Source organism: Sceloporus occidentalis, unplaced genomic scaffold (assembly GCF_023333645.1).
Source record: "Sceloporus occidentalis isolate IW3139 unplaced genomic scaffold, rSceOcc1.0.p SCAF_274, whole genome shotgun sequence".
In the NCBI taxonomy this organism is placed as follows: Eukaryota; Metazoa; Chordata; class Lepidosauria; order Squamata; family Phrynosomatidae; genus Sceloporus; species Sceloporus occidentalis.
The window spans coordinates 34,828-53,958 of record NW_028317254.1 but is presented as its reverse complement, the minus strand read 5'-3'; the positions used below and the strand labels follow the sequence as shown (position 1 = coordinate 53,958).

The following is a 19,131-nucleotide window of genomic DNA, read 5'->3' as shown; positions in this document are numbered from 1 at the left end:
AAATTGTTTAATTGTTTTGATGTTTTAAAGATAAACAACTCCTATAGTAATTGTTTCTTCCACCAAGTTGATGTTATTCACCCCCATAAATCAGGGATAACATTCCCAGCAGAATGGCGGCTCCTGTTTCCATCTGGATTTTTTTCAGGAATAAAAAACAAAAAAAATCACAAACCCCAAGAGGAATTTTTCATAATCTCAATGGTCTATTTGGGTTGTAAGGTTCTTGGAAAGTTCCTCCAAGAAATCAGAACATATGGAAATGATCATGAAGGGGAAAAAAGTTGTTTCTGCCCATTCTTGGTGTAGATCAGGCTCGTCAAAAATGTTTTATTATGAAGGCTGGTACCATTTAGAAGCCTTGAGTCCAGTTGGCTTCTAATTGGACTTATTGGATCCCATGCGCCTATTGTAAGCACGTGTGCCTATCGGTGGTCTGATGGCTCCGTGTGGCTTGTCTTTAGGGCTTACACGGCATGGCATAAGGAGATATGTCTCTCTCGGTGGTGGCAATGCAGAATGAGTCCCTTAGAGATGGCTGCTCATGCATTTCCAAACCTGATTTGGATGATTAGCAAGACGGTGACTTTTAACGTCCCTGTCTGGGTCCAATTAGGGCACAAATTGAGGCTTAATGGATTGATGGGGATGCATGTCACAAACATGTAAGACACTGACTATTTAGAGCACTAAAAAGTGTCTTCTTGTCCATTCACTGTCACGGGAGCCTGGAACAGATTGAAGACGGATACAGAAACATGTAGAGCGCTCAAATATGCAGAGAGATCTAATTAGACAGTAATATATTAGCATGCAGAATAATACTCCGCGCACAGTGATCTAATACCACGCGTGTTATCGTAACATAAGACGCAGTCATGTATCATAATCACTTGTGATATAATAGCATGCCGGGTTGTCCTGAAACATGCGTGACAATTTAATAACATAAGGTTCTATGTAACAATAATCACAGAGGCATGCATTGTGGCAATTGTAATATGCATGCGCTGCCATGATAATAGCTTTCTGCGATACTTCATTTTCTAATAACAGGCAGAGCTATACAATATTGCTATAGAATAACAGAACGTACAGAGCCAGGGCCACCTGGCCATCGCCAGTCCGGCTCTGCCATGGTATATCAGCTTAGTTATGATCAATACAAATAAAGGGTTAATAGTAATATTTCCTCTTTAAGGCTTAATAGTGATATGAATGGTTTAAATAAGTAGAGGGAAATAATGAACAAGACCACATAAAGGAACAGATACCTCAATTATTGGATGATGGCCTTACAAAAGACGACATTCTTGTTATATATATATATATATATATATATATATATATATATATTTGGGGCTAAAATCAGAAAATTACAATTGTAATATGTTTTTTATTCCCCCTTAAAGCATTATAGGATGTAAGTAATATAATCTAAAGGCCTTTTTGCATAGGTTTAATGTAAGACGAGTATAACTTCCACTGCGGGACAAGGTTTTGGGTGGGAAAATGCTACATATACATTCAAGTTGTGGAGGCCACTTAAAAGTGACTTTCCATTTCCATTTAAAATGCTGTGGCTGGAAATTTCGAATTGTTGTTTATCTATTTATATACAAAGTATTACACAGGACATTAATCTTTTGTTTTTTTTTGTAGGTCATTGCAGTGGGAGTCAGTCTCGCCCTCACTCTTCAAGACCAATGTGAGAACCTTCAGTATAATCCAAATATTACAGGTAAGAAGACATGCCAGATAAGGATTTGTTTTAGTAAACTCCTTTTGGGCTATGGGACAAAAACCTCTGGGGAGGATCCTGGCTGTAGGATACAAACCTCTGGGGAGGATCCTGGCTGTAGGATACAAACCTCTGGGGAGGATCCTGGCTGTAGGAAGGTAACCTTTGGGGAAGCTCCTGGCTGTGGGACAGAAAACTATGGGGAGGATCCTAGCTGTAGGACAGAAACCTCTGGAGAAGCTCCTGGTTGTAGGACAGAAACCTCTGGGGAGGATCCTGGCTGTAGGACAGAAACCTCTGGGGAGGATCCTGGCTGTAGGACAGAAACCTCTGGGGAGGATCCTGGCTGTAGGACAGAAACCTCTGGGGAGGATCCTGGCTGTAGGACAGAAACCTTTGGGGAGGATCCTGGCTGTAGGACAGAGAGATCTGGAGAGGATCCTGGCTGTAGGATACAAACCTCTGGGGAGGCTCCTGGCTGTAGGATACAAACCTCTGGGGAGGCTCCTGGCTGTAGGATACAAACCTCTGGGGAGGCTCCTGGCTGTAGGATACAAACCTCTGGGGAGGCTCCTGGCTGTAGGATACAAACCTCTGGGGAGGCTCCTGGCTGTAGGATACAAACCTCTGGGGAGGCTCCTGGCTGTAGGACAGAAACCTCTGGGGAGGCTCCTGGCTGTAGGACAGAAACCTCTGTGGAGGATCCTGGCTGTAGGAAGGTAACCTTTGGGGAAGCTCCTGGCTGTGGGACAGAAAACTATGGGGAGGATCCTAGCTGTAGGACAGAAACCTCTAGAGAGGATTCTCGTTGTAGGACAGAAACACCTGAGGTGGGATCCTGGCTGTGATATGCGATGTGGCATCAGTGTGTCTGTGTTTCCACTGGTTTCGGTGCTTATGTGGAAAGTTTAAGGTGAAGTAGAAAAGTCTTTATGTGTTGCACATGCTAATCCAGGAAGAAAGGTTGACTCTTACCCTGCTCTAACCACAAACATAACACAACACCATAGACCAAGTAAAGCTGAAGGTCTTAAAGCTGGTAGAAAAATGGGCAGACTGGGCTAATGGCTCTTATGTGCTGCCAAATATTTTTTTTAATGTCTCACCCTTAGGCTGCTGATACAATAAAGTCCATCCCCAGTTTTGTCCAGCCTGAAGACATCTGTCACTGGGACGCAGTGCACCTGATTCATTTTATTGAGCTTTCTACTGAAGCTTCTTCCTTGCCTCTCCGCTGTAAACACAAGATTTACGACTTGAACATCAAATGGTAGTCTCCGAGACATTGTATCCTGATGATAACAGACCTTATATTTTTAGTCTTGACTTGCAAAGCATTTTTCTCACAGCACGTGGCGGCAATATTTTCTTGCGTCCTCGCCCTGACACGAAGGCAGCTGCCCCAGCAACTTTGATCTGACTGATGGGCAGTGTTGGGGAACCAAGTAAAATTTTTGTGTCCACTGCCCCCTCTCCAGCAGTTTTATAAACCTCTTGCAACTCCATGTAAATTGTTGCCTGAAATTAACAAATTGTCTGAATTTTAGTAAGATCTTATGCAGGTCAGTCTATTCACTAAGATGTGAGTGCTTAAGATTTTTCAAAAAATGCTATATATATTTATAGGGGAGGGGGTACATTTTGTGAGTTTCAGGCAAGTACATGTGAGTTCACATTAACCTTGCATGTCCTTGCCTGAAACTTGTAAAAAAAAAAAAAAGGGCACTTACATACCCTCCTGAACAACTCATAGATTAGTGAATATATGAGTTGGTTTGTGAGTGTAAGATAAGAGGACATGCAACTTAAATTGTCTGAGCGACCCTGCCTATATTATATAGAAAAAAACCTGATCTTGATTTCGCAAGCCGTAAGCAGGCTAACAAACTGAGGTGCACAGTCCTATGTTACTTCTTGAGGCCTAAAGTAGAGCTCCATCTTTCCGACGTAGTAACTTCGTGGTCAACATTCAATGCTTCCAATAAATGGTCACAACCCCAAAATGTTAATACATAGGATCATACAAACTGTCTATGTATATGTCAATAAAAGTGAATAATATTGATTAGTGTGCTTTATGAAAAGCGTGATTATTTATTAATAACATCTTATTAATGTGTATATGTTCTGTTGGTTCCATGTTCATTGTTCTTGTGCCGTTCTTCGCCATAGGTCTTGCCTGCAATAGCTCCATTGACATGATTGGGACTTGCTGGCCTCGGACTGCAGCCGGACAGCTGGTGGCCAGACCGTGTCCTGAATATTTCCAGGGGGTGCAGTATAATACTACAGGTAACACTGCAAATAATCTAAAACATGTGAAATAAAAGAAATGATTGGCAAAGGCTATTAGTAGTCAGATAACAGTTATAATACATGACTAACCAGCGAGGTTGTCTAACTGCGGCAGAGAATCCCATGTTACATCAGGGAATTAAGGAGATGAACCTTCATTCCAGCCAAATATTGTAGCACTAGAATTGGTAACAAGGCATACAGTAGAGGCACACACATTATCCCATCAATAATGTACCGTATATCCAACACTCACTCACATAGAGGAATAGTATTAACATCTACCATGTCTGCTGGGAGGCTGTTTCACTTATCTAACATGCTCTCAGTAAACTTCCTTATATTCCATCCAGGGCCGGCCCGACAATGGAGCCGAGTGGGGCAACCGCTCCAGGCGGCACTTTTGAAGGGGCAGCATTAAAGCGAAAGAGAGAGAAAGGGGCGCCGAGTGGTTTTCGCTTACCAAGCTGTCAGTACCCGCTCGGCGCCCCTCTCTCTCTCCTCTGCGGCGAGTCTCCCTGTTCGGTCTCAGTGCCGGCTTGTAATGCTGAGTGCCGGAAGATTACCTCATTTCCGGCGCTCGGCATTACAAGCCGGCACCGAGACCGAACAGGGAGACTCGCCGCAGGACTGCTGAAAGGTAAGTACAAGGGGGGGGTGAGGGTAGATAATAGGGAGGGAGAGGAAGGGTAGATAATGGGGGGGGCCGCAGGGACGGAGGGAGAGGAAGGGTAGATAAGGGGGGGGCGGCATTTTAAAATTTGCCCCAGGCCGGCCCTGATTCCATCTAAGCCTCTGACATTTCACTCACTTCAAAATAAACAAAAAAAATATTAAAAATAAAAAGTAAAAAATAAATAATAAAAAATATAAAAAATAAACTTCCCTTCTGTTAAATCCCTTAACGTATTTAAATATTTATGTCATATTGCAGTTCTCCCTTTTTTTCTTAACAAGCACTTTCTAAGCAGTTCCTTTCCTCCTCATCAGGAGGAACAGAATGGAAAGTGTGTAGAAGGTACTTGGAAAGGTTCCATTGATGGTGGAGAAGCTTCCTATAGATCTTTCTCCATGTTCCTCTACAACCTAACCCTGACAGCTAAAATGACCCTGAGGACAGAGGTCCAAAGTCTCCAACAAGGGAAACCAAAGACAAATTGCCCTTTGGCAGCCACCACCTGCCTCTAGCTGCATAAATAGACGCGGATCTACTGAAGCCCGATATAATTTCACACAGCGAGCTACTGGGAGTCTGTTTTGTAGGATATAGAATTGTAGGTCAGAGTTTTGGGCAGCAAATCCCATCAAACATCTAAACACTAAGTACAATTACTCTTACGCCTTCCTAACTATGCAAATCTGTGATTGTTTTTCAATATGATGCTTGGACTTTTTATGTTTAAAATGACCCTCCTGACCCCAAGAAAATGAGACACGACATGCCTTTTCTCATTCCCCGTCTCAATTTCCGAAACAAACTGCCAGCAAAAATACATTTGTCTGCTAGTAATGAGAAACCAAGGCTGACTGGAAAGCAATTATTTCTGCGTACGTTATAGGCAAAGTTTGTAACCAGGGATTCCATACAACGGAAGATATTTATAAAGGGTAATTAGGGTTTCAGGTTCGAAATATGGAGAAGTCTCCATGGAAACCAATATAGAACTTTGCACCAGAAGTATTTCTTATTGTTTGCCCCCACTCGCCCTTTTTTTCTTCCTCTGGGGCAGAGATTTGTGAAACATTTTTGGTTTGAGTTGGTTGGATAATTTTTGTTTATTTCATCTACTTAGTCTATTCAATTAATATTCAGCACATAAGCTGAGCTAGAATCCAAAAAAGAGGTTGATTGTGGCTATGGGTGGGTGAAGGTTCTCGGAGTTGTGTTGTCCAACGGATGAGGATTCGTAGACTACCCGTGTAGAGTATCTAAGCTAGTATGATTGCTGTGTGTTGTACACTTTGCTTAAAACTCTCAGGTATTCTGTATAATTCCTCGATATTGTGCAGATACAATGTTGCAGTGCATGAATTATACCGGGAATGGAATGGACAGTATGTTAATGCGCCCTTAATAGCAAAAGATAAATGAAAGATGGCCGCTGGTGTGTGGATAGTTAATGTAGCCTTGATATTTTTTGACACTTCTCCAAATTGATTATGTTCCCTTCACAAAGACATTGTGGAGTATTGAGATGAGAGTGGGATCCAGTTCTTGCCCCTTTGCTGGACTTGGAGTCTTCCCACACCCATGCTCTTGGCTTTTTATACGTTCAGTCTTGTGGTGATTTGCAAACAACTTCAATCTTATTCTCTGGCACATGGACCTACGGGGTCCTTGGCTGCAAGAGGTGACGGCAAAGAGGATGACATGAAAGGGAGGGAGAGAGCGAGCGTGGAATGGAAATCACAATGTCACTCTTTGTTACTGGGTTAGAACAGCCGCATTGTATCACTTCGCTGCCAGGGGTAATGCAGGAACAATGTTAGCGCTATGACAACAAAAAAGAGAAATGGGAAGGGTCCAGGTCTTGGACCCTGATGTCCATGAGCGGTGGCCCATATGAGCAGATAAGTAGTTTCCTGAGGCCCACATTCAGAGTATGGAAAAGAGAAACCAAAGCAAATACTCCAAAAATTCTGCTTGGAAGTCTAAGACATGAAACATCACATGGTGCTCTGGATAACTCCCTTTGCTTACCTTCTTTGCTGTATAAGAAATGACCACATCCCCAAATAAGCCCAGGCTTGCTAAAAGCCTTGGTGTTGGGAGTGCCTGCAGACCAAAAAGAACTCAATGGCTCATTCAATGAACGGTGCTCAGCTCCATTTACTTTCACGAAAGTGGCAATAGGAGACTTTTAGCTTCACTTGACAAAAGCAACTGAGAATTACAGCTGGTGAACTTTAACGTGTGCCAGTCGCAGAGGTTGCCAGTGCCTCGGATCCCTTTGTATCCCAGACTCATGTACTGTTCCGAGAGCCTTTAGTACGGTTTTAAGGTTGCAACATACCATTAACTGATTACATCAAGAATAAGCCACATGCAGCTCTGGAAAGAAAGAGTTAAGTGGCAAACGCTACAAAAATAGTGAATTTACCAACACTGCGAAAAATCCTTCCATTCAATGCCACCCGCAGAACTGTATAAAACATTCCATAAGTGGTTTCTAAACTTACAGTCGTTTTTTCACTTGCCCCTTTGGGGGGCCGATTTGCCATAGTCCCTGTTGTAAGTACAGCCTTAAGGAGAGGGACACCCTGCTCGACCTTTCTCAGACCTCACTGGACACTTACAGTAAAGCCTACAGTTTAGCTAATGAGCACGAAGACCTGAGGTCGGGACCTCCATTGCATTGTCTGCTAATTAGGAGGAAGCTAATAAAAGTGATGAGTGAAGTCGATATCTCATCCCGTCATAAGCAGAAAATCGCTTTAATCTGCAAATGCATTGATGTACCTCGTTGTCAATCTTCCTGTGGATATGTTAATATCCATTAATAAAATAACAACGATCCTTCCTCATGGTGACCTTGTTGACCCAGATCCCATATTTACCCTCCTTGTTCACAGGGTGGTCCTGCGTCTGTATTTATATTCTGTAATAGATGGTTGGGACAGATGGTCACATTCCACCTTCATACTCTGTACAGAGAGGGGTAGTACACATCTTGTCCATTCTGCGGTGTCACGTGGTAGGAAAGTTGACCCATAATTCTCTTCTGTAGCCTCGTGTGGTGGGATGGCTAGTCCATATCTCAAAATTCTATTCTGTGGGACACCCTATGGTAGCGGTCGGGAATCCACAACTCATAACACTTCATATCTCACCCTACAATTGCCGGAAATGTATAGAAGGACATCTCCAGTATTCTGCCCATGGTACCCAGTTAATAATTTAAGGGATGCTCATTGCCTCTCATCGTTCTTCTTCCTCTACTCCCAGGTAATGTGTACAGAGAGTGCCACCTCAACGGTAGCTGGGCAGGGAGAGGAGATTATACCCAATGCCAGGAAATCTTGAAGCAAGAGGTAGGTGGACCTCTAAAGTCTTCCAATACCTAAATCTGGTATTAGTGAATAAACCCCTAGTTAACGTGTACCTACTGTGAAACTCTGTCTAAGTAAGGATTGGATGAGGATTACGGGAAAAAAAGATTGAAGTTAAGATAGAAGTTCTTCTCTTGCAGAAAAAGACTAAAGTGCATTATCACATTGCGATCGTCATTAATTTCCTGGGTCACTCCATCTCGTTGTGTGCCCTTCTTGTGGCTTTTATCCTGTTTTTGAGACTGAGGTAAGCACTTTCTAAAGCTCTGATCTTACTAACGGTCCAGACCAGCATCAGCCAATCGCAGGCTAAACGCTCTCCGTGCCCTAAAGCTGACGCTCTCTAAACATCTTCCTTTGCAGGAGTATCCGGTGCCTTCGCAACATCATCCATTGGAATCTTATAACTGCTTTTATTCTACGGAACGTCACATGGTTTGTGATGCAGCTCACGCTAAGCCACGAGGCTCATGATAGCAACGTGGTGAGTAGCCTCTGAAGATCTATGACCCCCACAAAGAACGTTGGGTCCACGTTGCTTTATAACTCGTTGCTAGACATGAGCAAAAACATTCGTCCGTACCCAAAAAACGGCTGAAAACGTGCGTGAAAAAGATGCGCTTCCTTGGCAGAAGCCACCTCTGAGGTCCAGAGACCTTCTGATTCACCATTTTTGTTTCTTTGAATGCAAGGGCCCACAGAAAGGTATAACAAGCTACAAAACACGCGTGTAATCGGTGCAAGTCATCATCCTTATCTCTACTTATTTTACTACAAGTGAACTAAAATATCCTGAATATTTTCAATGTAGCAATCGATTGCCGTCTCTGTTCCTGGCAGTCTCGCGCTGCGGTCTGGTAGAGATTCTTTCTGTAATAACGGCTGCAGATGTCGCTCAGCACCCCGCAGCACGCTCAGCAGTTTCCTGGGTATATATCAAAAGGAGATAGCGAATACCAGGAACTGGATCCAGAAAAGGGGCCGGGAGCTTTAGACCTTTCGGTTAATAAAGAACCGAATTACAGGGGTCCTGTTTACTACCGGCCTCAGGGTTCCAGAGAGAGGTGGACCTTCTATTCCGCAGGGTTCCGTTTCTTTTGTAACATGTAAGATAATGGCCACGCTTTAAAGGGTTAAAAAACGGATTTTTAAGCCTCGATCTCCCACAGTATCCTTTTTTTTCAAACCCTTTTCTTTCCTTCCCCGTGTCCTCAGGTTTGGTGTCGTCTGGTGACTATTGCTCACAATTATTTTTATGTCACAAACTTCTTCTGGATGTTCGGGGAAGGCTGTTACCTGCACACGGCCATTGTTTTGACTTACTCTACAGACAAACTGCGCAAGTGGATGTTCATCTGTATTGGTTGGTGTGAGTAACTTTCACTCAGGGGTTCTGTGGTCATGTCTCATGTCCAAGAACATCCACCAGTTTGTGTCTCATTGAGACGTGGTCCTCAGCCTGATTGACCCATATTTCATTCTGATCGTGTGAACCCACAATAACAACGAGAAATCACATTTCCCTTAGTTTTTTACCTTAACCGGCTATAATAAAAGAAATCCAGTAGCCCGCAGTCCCATTCTTTCTATGTAAACCTACATAGGAAGAGAGAGATTGTGTCCCATAGCTGTATTTTGTCTATAATACTTTGTGGGGTTGGTATGAAGTATGAGCGACATCACATTCAATTCAACTAGGGAATAAGCAAAAATGTATTTTTATTTGAAAAATAATAGTGCATTAAGAGTGCATTCTGCCTATGCAGGTATCCCGTTCCCCATCATCGTGGCCTGGGCCATTGGGAAGTTGTACTACGACAATGAGAAGTAAGAACCTGAGAGGAGGACACGGACAGAAACAAATTATTTGGGAACACAAACAATAAGGAAGAGAGAAGAAGACGGGGGGTAGTAGATGTGTACACCTTATATATGTTACAGTGTGGGATTTTGGGGAGAGGGTCAATAAAAGGGGGTAAAGTCAAACACTTAATGGTGGGGTGGAAAATGGGCATGTAGGGGCTTAATAGCTGGATCCATAGCCTACAACAGTTGGCATTCCACTTGTAAACCTTTAAGGATCTAATAGTATGGGATTAAGACAGAGGACCAAGAAACAAGAATATCAAGTGAAGGTAGGAGAGGTGGTGAAGTGAGATGGAGGGAAAATACAACAAGAGACATGGACATCTAGAAACAGTGTTTATAAGTTTTTTAAGTGGGGATAATAGAGGATTTGGGCCATTGGTTCTGACTCCATGTGCTTGTACAGGTGCTGGTTCGGTAAGAAGGCTGGAGTATACACGGACTTCATCTACCAGGGTCCAGTAATCCTCGTGCTGCTGGTGAGGACAACTATCTGTTACTAAGTCCATGACAGATCCGTGGATACAGCCATCTCTCACACCCAACCCATACCTACCCAACCCAAGGCTATAGCGAACCTCTAACTTTTAAAAAAAATATTAGCGCTCCGTCAGTCCGGTAAAAAGCCTGTTCAATCCCAAGCTGATTTATCAGCCTTGACTCTTGGACGGGTCTGACTTTTAACCACACAATGCTAAATTTGATTGGCATGGTATATGGTCAACACATCAAATGATGTAGATGTGGATTCCAAAAGGGTAAATGGGAATCATTTTGCCCCCATGTGGAACCCAGAAATTTCTGTTCTACCCCCTTCATCCAAAGGAGACAAAACCCCTCAGATGTTGTGCTCCTTAACCATAGAATCCCAATTCTCTGCCACTCTACTTGAACGAATACAGCTCGCTTCACCTGTTCCCCGTCATTTTAAAGAATATCTCATTTGTTTTCTCCTTTCAGATAAACTTTATATTTTTATTTAACATTGTGAGAATCCTGATGACGAAGCTCCGTGCCTCCACCACTTCGGAGACCATACAGTACAGGTACAGCATGAGACTCTTGCTCACCCATCTACCTTCCCTTCCCCAATTCTTCCACCCTCTAGGGCCACCAGTTCCTCTAGCTCTTTCACTAAAAAGAAGTCTACATTACTTTGTTACTGACTTTTCGTTCATCTCCACTTTGTCCACCTCTCCAGAAAAGCCGTTAAAGCCACTCTGGTCCTCCTGCCTCTCCTTGGCATCACCTACATGCTGTTCTTTGTCACTCCTGGAGAAGATGAAGTCTCCCGCATTGTTTTTATCTACTTCAACTCATTCCTTCAGTCCTTCCAGGTAAATGACGGGACAGATGATTGATAAAATTGTCCATACTGGTAACGGAAGACTCTCCAGCTGCTGTTAATTACAAGTCCTATAAAGCTCCAGATCACCAAGATTGTAGTAACCAGAGTTTGCTAATCCCTAGAAGCAAGTATTTAGTGTATCTAAAATCTAAATTATATTTTGGAAAACAATGTTCCTCGGTCCTTATAACTTACATCCAGTAATGGTCATGACTGCTTAGACCCAAGACACCACACCAAGCATGACCAAAGCCCACATCCACACCCAAAGAGAAGACGACACAGTTTGTGGGTAAGGGCATTGGCCACAGCTTTATTAAACATCATGAACCAGCACATTGTAACCATAAACATAATCATCCTGCCAGCTGTCGTGTTACCGACAGGCAGATACCCCAAACATTACCAAGAGCTCTCGTTCTGGGTACCATCAGCCTCTGCAGAACTCGTCTCCCCAAGTCTTCTTTATACACCGGATATCCAAGCAAAGGTGCCGGCCATGACTTCCCGCTGTGACTAAAAGAAAAGAAAAACCGACACCAGCACAGGAACAAAGATCACAACAAATACAGAAAAACAGGGGAGGGTGGGAGGGAAGCTCGTCCAGAGTGTCAAATGACTGAAGCTCAGAATAAGGAAAGTTTCCCCTTTATTCCTCCCCAGTACATTAAAGCAACAATGTTGCAACCCATATCCTGAACCGGACCATGAACTACTGACCCCAGGCAGGGGGACAGCAGTCATGTTCCCCCTTCCTGACCGTCCAGGGGGGCCCTTACCTGAATTTGCCTTTGGAGTTGTTGGAGCCACCTCTGTGGTGGTATCCTGACGGGATACTGTCTGTTCCTGAAGATGATGTCTAACCTTTTTCCATCGGTTTGCCTTCACAGGGTTTCTTTGTATCTGTTTTCTACTGTTTCCTAAATAGTGAGGTAAGTGCATACGGCCAGTATTCTTCACGGTGGGCCAGTCTGGTTTGCTCAAGCATGGAATAGATGGGGGCTTAGCTGATATCGGAGGGGTGCTCTTGGCTGTACCTGCCTCCCTGGGCCAAAAGGTGCCAACTTTCTCTTAATTAAGCCTCATTTAATTTCTCACAATTCCATGCATAACTAGATGTTCTATGTTGAGACAAGACAACAAGAGTCCTCCATTGTTCATCTTGCCTGATGACCTACATTGTGTTTCTAGGTGCGTTCGGCGGTCAGGAAGCGGTGGCACCGTTGGCAGGACAAACATTCTATACGAGCCCGCGTCGCTAGAGCCATGTCTATCCCCACGTCGCCCACGAGAGTCAGTTTCCACAGCATCAAGCAGAGCTCCGCCATCTGACTCCCCTGCGAAAGGGGTATTCCCCGCACCTTGTTCCTATCGAGGTTTTCAGACTCCGGGTAGGAATCTTATTGTTATAATTGGCAGCGGGGGACAGAATCGCCCGCGTGGACACCGGACACATCGAGGCCGTCGGATACGGCGCAACCTTCACAACATGACAATCAATAAAACGTTGGCAGGAAGCAGGAAGGCTCGTAAAGTGCAATATTGTTTGTGTCCAAGGCTGGCGCGCATGCACAGGGACTGGCAGTAATTAAGAAATATATATATAATAAAACACTGATAGGTAGGACTACGTCCACAGCACAATATATCGACGACATATCACCAGCCAGACGCAAGCGATCTCTGTAAATCGTGCCTCCCGTTGTCTATGGCTACGTATAGAATCCATTCCTCCGTGCCTCAGTTGACCAATCAGAAACAGACCCAACCATTGGACGGGAAAGTGGATGGTGGGGAGTAGAACCTTTATCTTCACCAGTCATCATTTTTCTATAAGGAATACATATGAGCACAACATGTTACTGTCACAGGGAACTGCCCTGGGCTAAAATCCCGATGATCATGAATCCCGATGCAAGGCGAGCAGACGAACGTACGAAGGGAATTAAAGGGACCAACAAAAAAAGTGGATTGACAGGTCCGCCTTCCAGCACAGATGGTAGACGTTAATGCAGATTTTAGAAATCAAAGTAAATCTAAAATTATATCACAAATATGTATATTTTTACTAAAAGGATTCGAAAGGAGCCAAAGGAAAACGGGGGGGGGGGGTGCTTTGGCCGGACAAGTTAATTATATATTGCGTCTTATTTTATGGTTCCGTTAGCTTGCCAAAAACCTTATCACAGTTTAACCAGCATCCCCCTTTCTATTTATATACAGCGCATAAACTCTCTCCCGCTTTGCAGCCGGTACAATTAGCAGGGAGTCTCCGAAATGAGGGCATCATGCGGCTAATTCCGCAACGATCCGAACGCGGCAAACGAAAGCTAAATATTATATAAATGTATGTATATCTCTGTATAGATTTATTGGTTGCACCTTCAAGTCATTGGCTGAATTAAGGGGGCATTTGCTGCGTCCGCATCGCCCGCCACCGTCTGTGTATTTTTGTAAACCACGGGGGGGGCGGGGGGGTCTCCTGATATTCCGCGACCCCCATCATCTGATTGGAAAAACTCATTGATGGGATTGATTGAAGACGTTGGGGGCTGGGGTCGCAATGTACATGTGAAAATGCCTTTGTTTACATGTGGATCATACATGTGATATTGCACTGAGTATATGAAATAACAGGGAACCTACTAAGGGGTATGATCAGGGGGTTATTAGAGGGCACCAAGATCCAGGGGCACTGCTGTGACCCCGAAGACACGGGAATTTAGCGGCACCGCGGTTTGCCTTGATCACTGAGTATGTCTTGGTGTGTCCTGCGTATATGATAAAATGCTTTTAGTGACTTCTGGCTAACGTCTCTTTCATTTGTCAATCTCACCTTGGGTCTGATGTAACCATACCTGGAACTCTCACGGGGTCTCGGGGTGAAGGGGCAGATTCTCCAGGTTACACAGTCTGACTCCTTCCTATTCTCCCCCCGCTGTGATCATATATAAGACTCCCAGTTGGTGCTTTTACTCCCAGTATGTTATGGTTGATGTCCCTGCTTGAATGCAGGTGACTCAATTCAGTGTATTGTTAAATAATGACAAGTCAAGGTTTCCATGACGACCGCTATTAGAACCATTTGGGTAACACATTTGGGGAAAAGAATCTTCACGATGGGCTATTAACGGGTTAATATTTCCAGAGTCAGGCTCAGGGGCAGCTCATTGAGAGAGTTCCCAGGTATGGAGATAACATTCTGTATCATGGGCAATTCGCGTTTGACCTAAGAGCTTGCAATTATCATATTGGTCTGTTGAGTTCTTTATGCTTAGGCAGCCATAAGAAAAAACATACTAGTCCACCAGCTATATATATATATATATATATATATATATATATATATATATATATATATATATATATATATATATAGCGATACGCATTATTTCACTGGAGTGAGAGCTAACTATAAACAGATATCATAAAATATAAAACTAAAATAGCTTTAAAACTCTTAAACCAGTTTAAAAAAAATTATAAAATAAATTACAGAGAAATCAACTTTTAATAACAAAAGTAAATCAAAAGTAATAAAAATAATGACTTTTAAACCATAAGTGAATATATAATGAGTCACTGTTACATTGCGTGTAGATTTTACATGTTGCGGATCTACATATGTACAGAGATGTATGTATGACGTGGGATGGATGAACTCACCAGGGGGAATCGATGACTCAATTAACTAATTGGTTCCCTTCTGTGAGTTCACACGCGGGAGCGCTTTACATATACTGGAAGGCAACATAATGCAGCTGATGTATTAACCCTATGATCACACAGTCTGTTTCAAAGCAGAAACACAGAACCTGACGGCAGATCGGCCCCATTCGGCCCCTGTCTATTCTGCCCCTTTCTCATGCTGTAACGACTCAAACCTAAATCAGACGTTGATCTCGTCTTAGATTCAGGAGCCGTATGCCTGTCCCACGTATCTTTAAATCCCCTCGCTGTATTAACCCTTACCGCTTCTGGTGGGAGGCTGTTCCGCTTATCTACCACCCTCTATTTGCAGTGAATACCAACAAAAAGTGACTTTTAAAGTTATCGACCAAACTACTATAAATCAATCATCATGACTCAATGAGTCACCGGCTGACTCACCTGCCGCCTTCCCTGATCTCATTATCTCGGCTTCCATTGTTTTTTTAGATGTAAAGATATATCTACTAAACGTGATCGGAATGTAAAACTTTATACATGGGAAAGAGACTTAAAGACACATTTCAACTTAAAATCATGACAAATGTCCCCTAAAAACTGACATGACTCCAGAATTGTATTACTATTATCAGTAAAAATATATATTTTGTTAAATATTGTGCAGTTTTCTTTTTTAAAAGTTAGTTTTTACATAATATAACAATACATGACAAAAACTCAGACTTTTCACCATACTGTCTGTTGGAAGAAATAGAATGGCTCAGTCTTAATCAATCAGTCAGACTCTCTAAGTAATGAAAGTCTATGGAGGAAGGGACTTCATTAGCATTGCCATAAAGCATCAGCTCAGTGTGGTGTTTGAGCCGGGAAAGTCACCTAAAAAAAACCCATGACTGACAGCAACGGCGGCTCCAGGTCTGCAGCTAAAGGGAGTTTATTGGAAAAAAATTAGGTTTTTGTCACCAACCAATACTACTGTATACAGTGCTGGGGGTTATTGCTGTATACAGCGCTGGGAGTTATATTACTGTATACAGTGCTGGGGGTTATTGCTGTATACAGCGCTGGGGGTTATATTACTGTATACAGTGCTGGGGGTTATATTACTGTATACAGCGCTGGGAGTTATATTACTGTATACAGTGCTGGGGGTTATTGCTGTATACAGCGCTGGGGGTTATATTACTGTATACAGTGCTGGGGGTTATATTACTGTATACAGCTCTGGGGGTTATATTACTGTATACAGCGCTGGGGGGATATTACTGTATACAGCGCTGGGGGTTATATTACTGTATACAGCGCTGGGGGGATATTACTGTATACAGCGCTGGGGGTTATTACTCTATACAGTGCTGGGGGTTATATTACTGTATACAGTGCTGGGGGTTATATTACCATATACAGCGCTGGGGGTTATATTACTGTATACAGCGCTGGGGGTTATATTACTGTATACAGTGCTGGGGGTTATATTGCTGTATACAGCGCTGGGGGTTATTACTGTATACAGCGCTGGGGGGTTATATTACTGTATACAGCGCTGGGGGGGTTATATTACTGTATACAGTGCTGGGGGTTATATTACTGTATACAGCGCTGGGGGTTATATTACTGTATACAGTGCTGGGGGTTATATTACTGTATACAGCGCTGGGGGGATATTACTGTATACAGCGCTGGGGGTTATATTACTGTATACAGCGCTGGGGGGATATTACTGTATACAGCGCTGGGGGTTATTATTCTATACAGTGCTGGGGGTTATATTACTGTATACAGTGCTGGGGGTTATATTACTGTATACAGCGCTGGGGGTTATATTACTGTATACAGTGCTGGGGGTTATATTGCTGTATACAGCGCTGGGGGTTATTACTGTATACAGTGCTGGGGGTTATATTACTGTATACAGCTCTGGGGATATTACTGTATACAGCGCTGGGGGTTATTATTCTATACAGTGCTGGGGGTTATATTACTGTATACAGTGCTGGGGGTTATATTACTGTATACAGCGCTGGGGGTTATATTACTGTATACAGTGCTGGGGGTTATATTGCTGTATACAGCGCTGGGGGTTATTACTGTATACAGCGCTGGGGGTTATATTACTGTATACAGCGCTGGGGGTTATATTACTGTATACAGCGCTGGGGGTTATATTACTGTATACAGCGCTGGGGGTTATATTGCTGTATACAGTGCTGGGGGTTATATTACTGTATACAGTGTTGGGGTATATTGCTGTATACAGCACTGGGGGTATATTACTGTATACAGCGCTGGGGGTATATTACTGTATACAGTGTTGGGGTATATTGCTGTATAAACCCTATTGAAGGATAAATAATGCTAAAAGAGATGTTTTGAAATCAAATCTCTCCTGGTTGAAAGACGACCCAACTCTACCCACCAATCAACTCCATCCTGGGTTTATTACAGAAAGAAGGGGTACATCTGTCAAAAAAAAGCAATCCAATTGTCATTTATTACAGAAATATATCTTTATACGGCTATTCTAAAGAAATCCATAGGCCCAAGAAATAAGAGGTTATCTGAAGAAGGGACCTCCGAGGCATAACAAGCTCCTTCTCACTTTCTTCCACGGAACCGACTCTGCATTTTTCATGCCCTGAAACATCAACAAACCCTTTGCAGAAAAATGGATACCAGTCGGATATTAGTTGTGACAAAGAACATTTATCACCCCAAACACCGAACGCACAGACGGCAGCTTTTGGTGTTTAACGCCGTTTTTTTTAACGTTTTTTTACGGAACGGATCCCCGGTGGCGGCCGTACGACTTAAATCGCTTCTACCTATCGTAGGCAGAGAGTTATGTATTTATGAGAGAAATTATATCACGGCTCTGACGCCATCGGCAGCCTTTATTTATAGTTTACGCTCTGTCTTCGGTTTATGATCCGGACGGGACCCCGCTGCCGCAGAATCTCGCCCGCGGGGGGGGGGGGGGGGTGGATGGGGGGGAGAGTGTAATAAGCTTGGTGGAGGAAAGAATGAGTGATGGGAAGATGAATTAAAACACGGGCTGAGGTAAAGGGAAAAAAATGGAAAGACTTATCTCGTGATTTTTTTATTCCTCTACAATAACAAGGAGGTCCAGGTAAACGAGTGTGTCTTTAGTTTGGTCAGTATCTAACCCCCTGTGTCCCTTTTTCCTCCCCTGATGCCCCTCTTTTCTAGGAGGTCAGAATGTTTGCTGGGTATGAGGGTATCGCAGGGTTCTACAGCCCTAAAAGCCCCGATAATGTGTATAGAAACAGCAGGAAACGGCTTTATAAATTAAACAGGGTAAATAAAATACATTGTTCTTACTCGGTCACATGACTAGTCACGTGCAAGCTATACCTCTAGCCGGTCACATGACTAGTCACGTGCAAGCTATACCTCTAGCCGGTCACATGACTAGTCACGTGCAAGCTATACCTCTAGCCGCACACACTAGGAAGTGAAAGGCCCAGTCAGACTCTCTAAGTAATGAAAGTCTATGGAGGAACGGACTTCATTAGCATTGCCGTAAAGCATCAGCTCAGTGTGGTGTTTGACCCAGGAAAGTCAACCATAATATCACACGACTGACAGCAACGGTGGCTCCAGATCTGCGGATAAAGGGAGTTTATTGGAACAAAAGGAGATAAAATGAGGTTTTTGTCACCAACCATCATTGTATACAGCACTGGAGGTTATTATTGTATACAATAATTATTCCTCTCTATAGCACTGGGGGGGTTATTACTGTATACAGAGCTGGGGGTTATTACTGTATACAGCACTGGAAGTTATTATTGTATACAGCACTGGGGGTTATTCCTCTCTACAGCGCTGGGGGGTTACATTACATTACATTTATTTATAGAGCTGGGGGTTATTACTGTATACAGCACTGGAAGTTATTATTGTATACAGCACTGGGGGTTATTCCTCTTTACAGCGCTGGGGGGTTATTACTGTTTACAGAGCTGAGAGTTATTATTGTATACAGCACTGGGGGTTACTCCTCTCTGCAGCACTGGGAGTTATTACTGTATTACCTTGGGGGTACAGTATTGTATATAGCACTGGGTGGTTAAATTACTATATATAGCTCTGGGGGTTATTACTGTATACAGCATTGGGGGGGTTATTACTGTATACAGCG

General features: G+C 43.3%; 1 protein-coding gene across 2 annotated transcripts; it reads left to right on the top strand.

Moving 5' to 3' along the window:
• Positions 1-1,659: 1,659 nt before the first annotated feature.
• Positions 1,660-12,632, top strand: LOC149275618 (corticotropin-releasing hormone receptor 1). Of its 2 annotated transcripts, none has more exons than XM_089504507.1 (12): positions 1,660-1,741; positions 3,914-4,033; positions 7,983-8,068; positions 8,227-8,333; positions 8,450-8,570; positions 9,302-9,455; positions 9,853-9,913; positions 10,359-10,431; positions 10,913-10,998; positions 11,154-11,289; positions 12,191-12,232; positions 12,492-12,632. In XM_089504507.1, exons 2-12 carry the CDS (start codon positions 3,940-3,942, stop codon positions 12,630-12,632), a joined length of 1,101 nt encoding a protein of 366 aa, XP_089360633.1. In that variant the 5' UTR covers positions 1,660-1,741; positions 3,914-3,939. The 2 variants fall into 2 exon arrangements, with proteins under 2 accessions (XP_089360633.1, XP_089360632.1); XM_089504506.1 differs by having other exon boundaries at positions 1,669-1,741; positions 8,227-8,408.
• The last annotated feature ends 6,499 nt before the right edge of the window (positions 12,633-19,131 follow it).

Coding starts and splice junctions, on each gene's coding strand:
- LOC149275618 (XM_089504507.1), top strand. CDS start 3,940: ATGATTGGGACTTGCTGGCCTCGGACTGCAGCCGGACAGCTGGTGGCC. Junction 11,290..12,190: donor CATTCCTTCAGTCCTTCCAG/GTAAATGACGGG, acceptor TTGCCTTCACAG/GGTTTCTTTGTATCTGTTTT. Junction 12,233..12,491: donor ACTGTTTCCTAAATAGTGAG/GTAAGTGCATAC, acceptor TTGTGTTTCTAG/GTGCGTTCGGCGGTCAGGAA.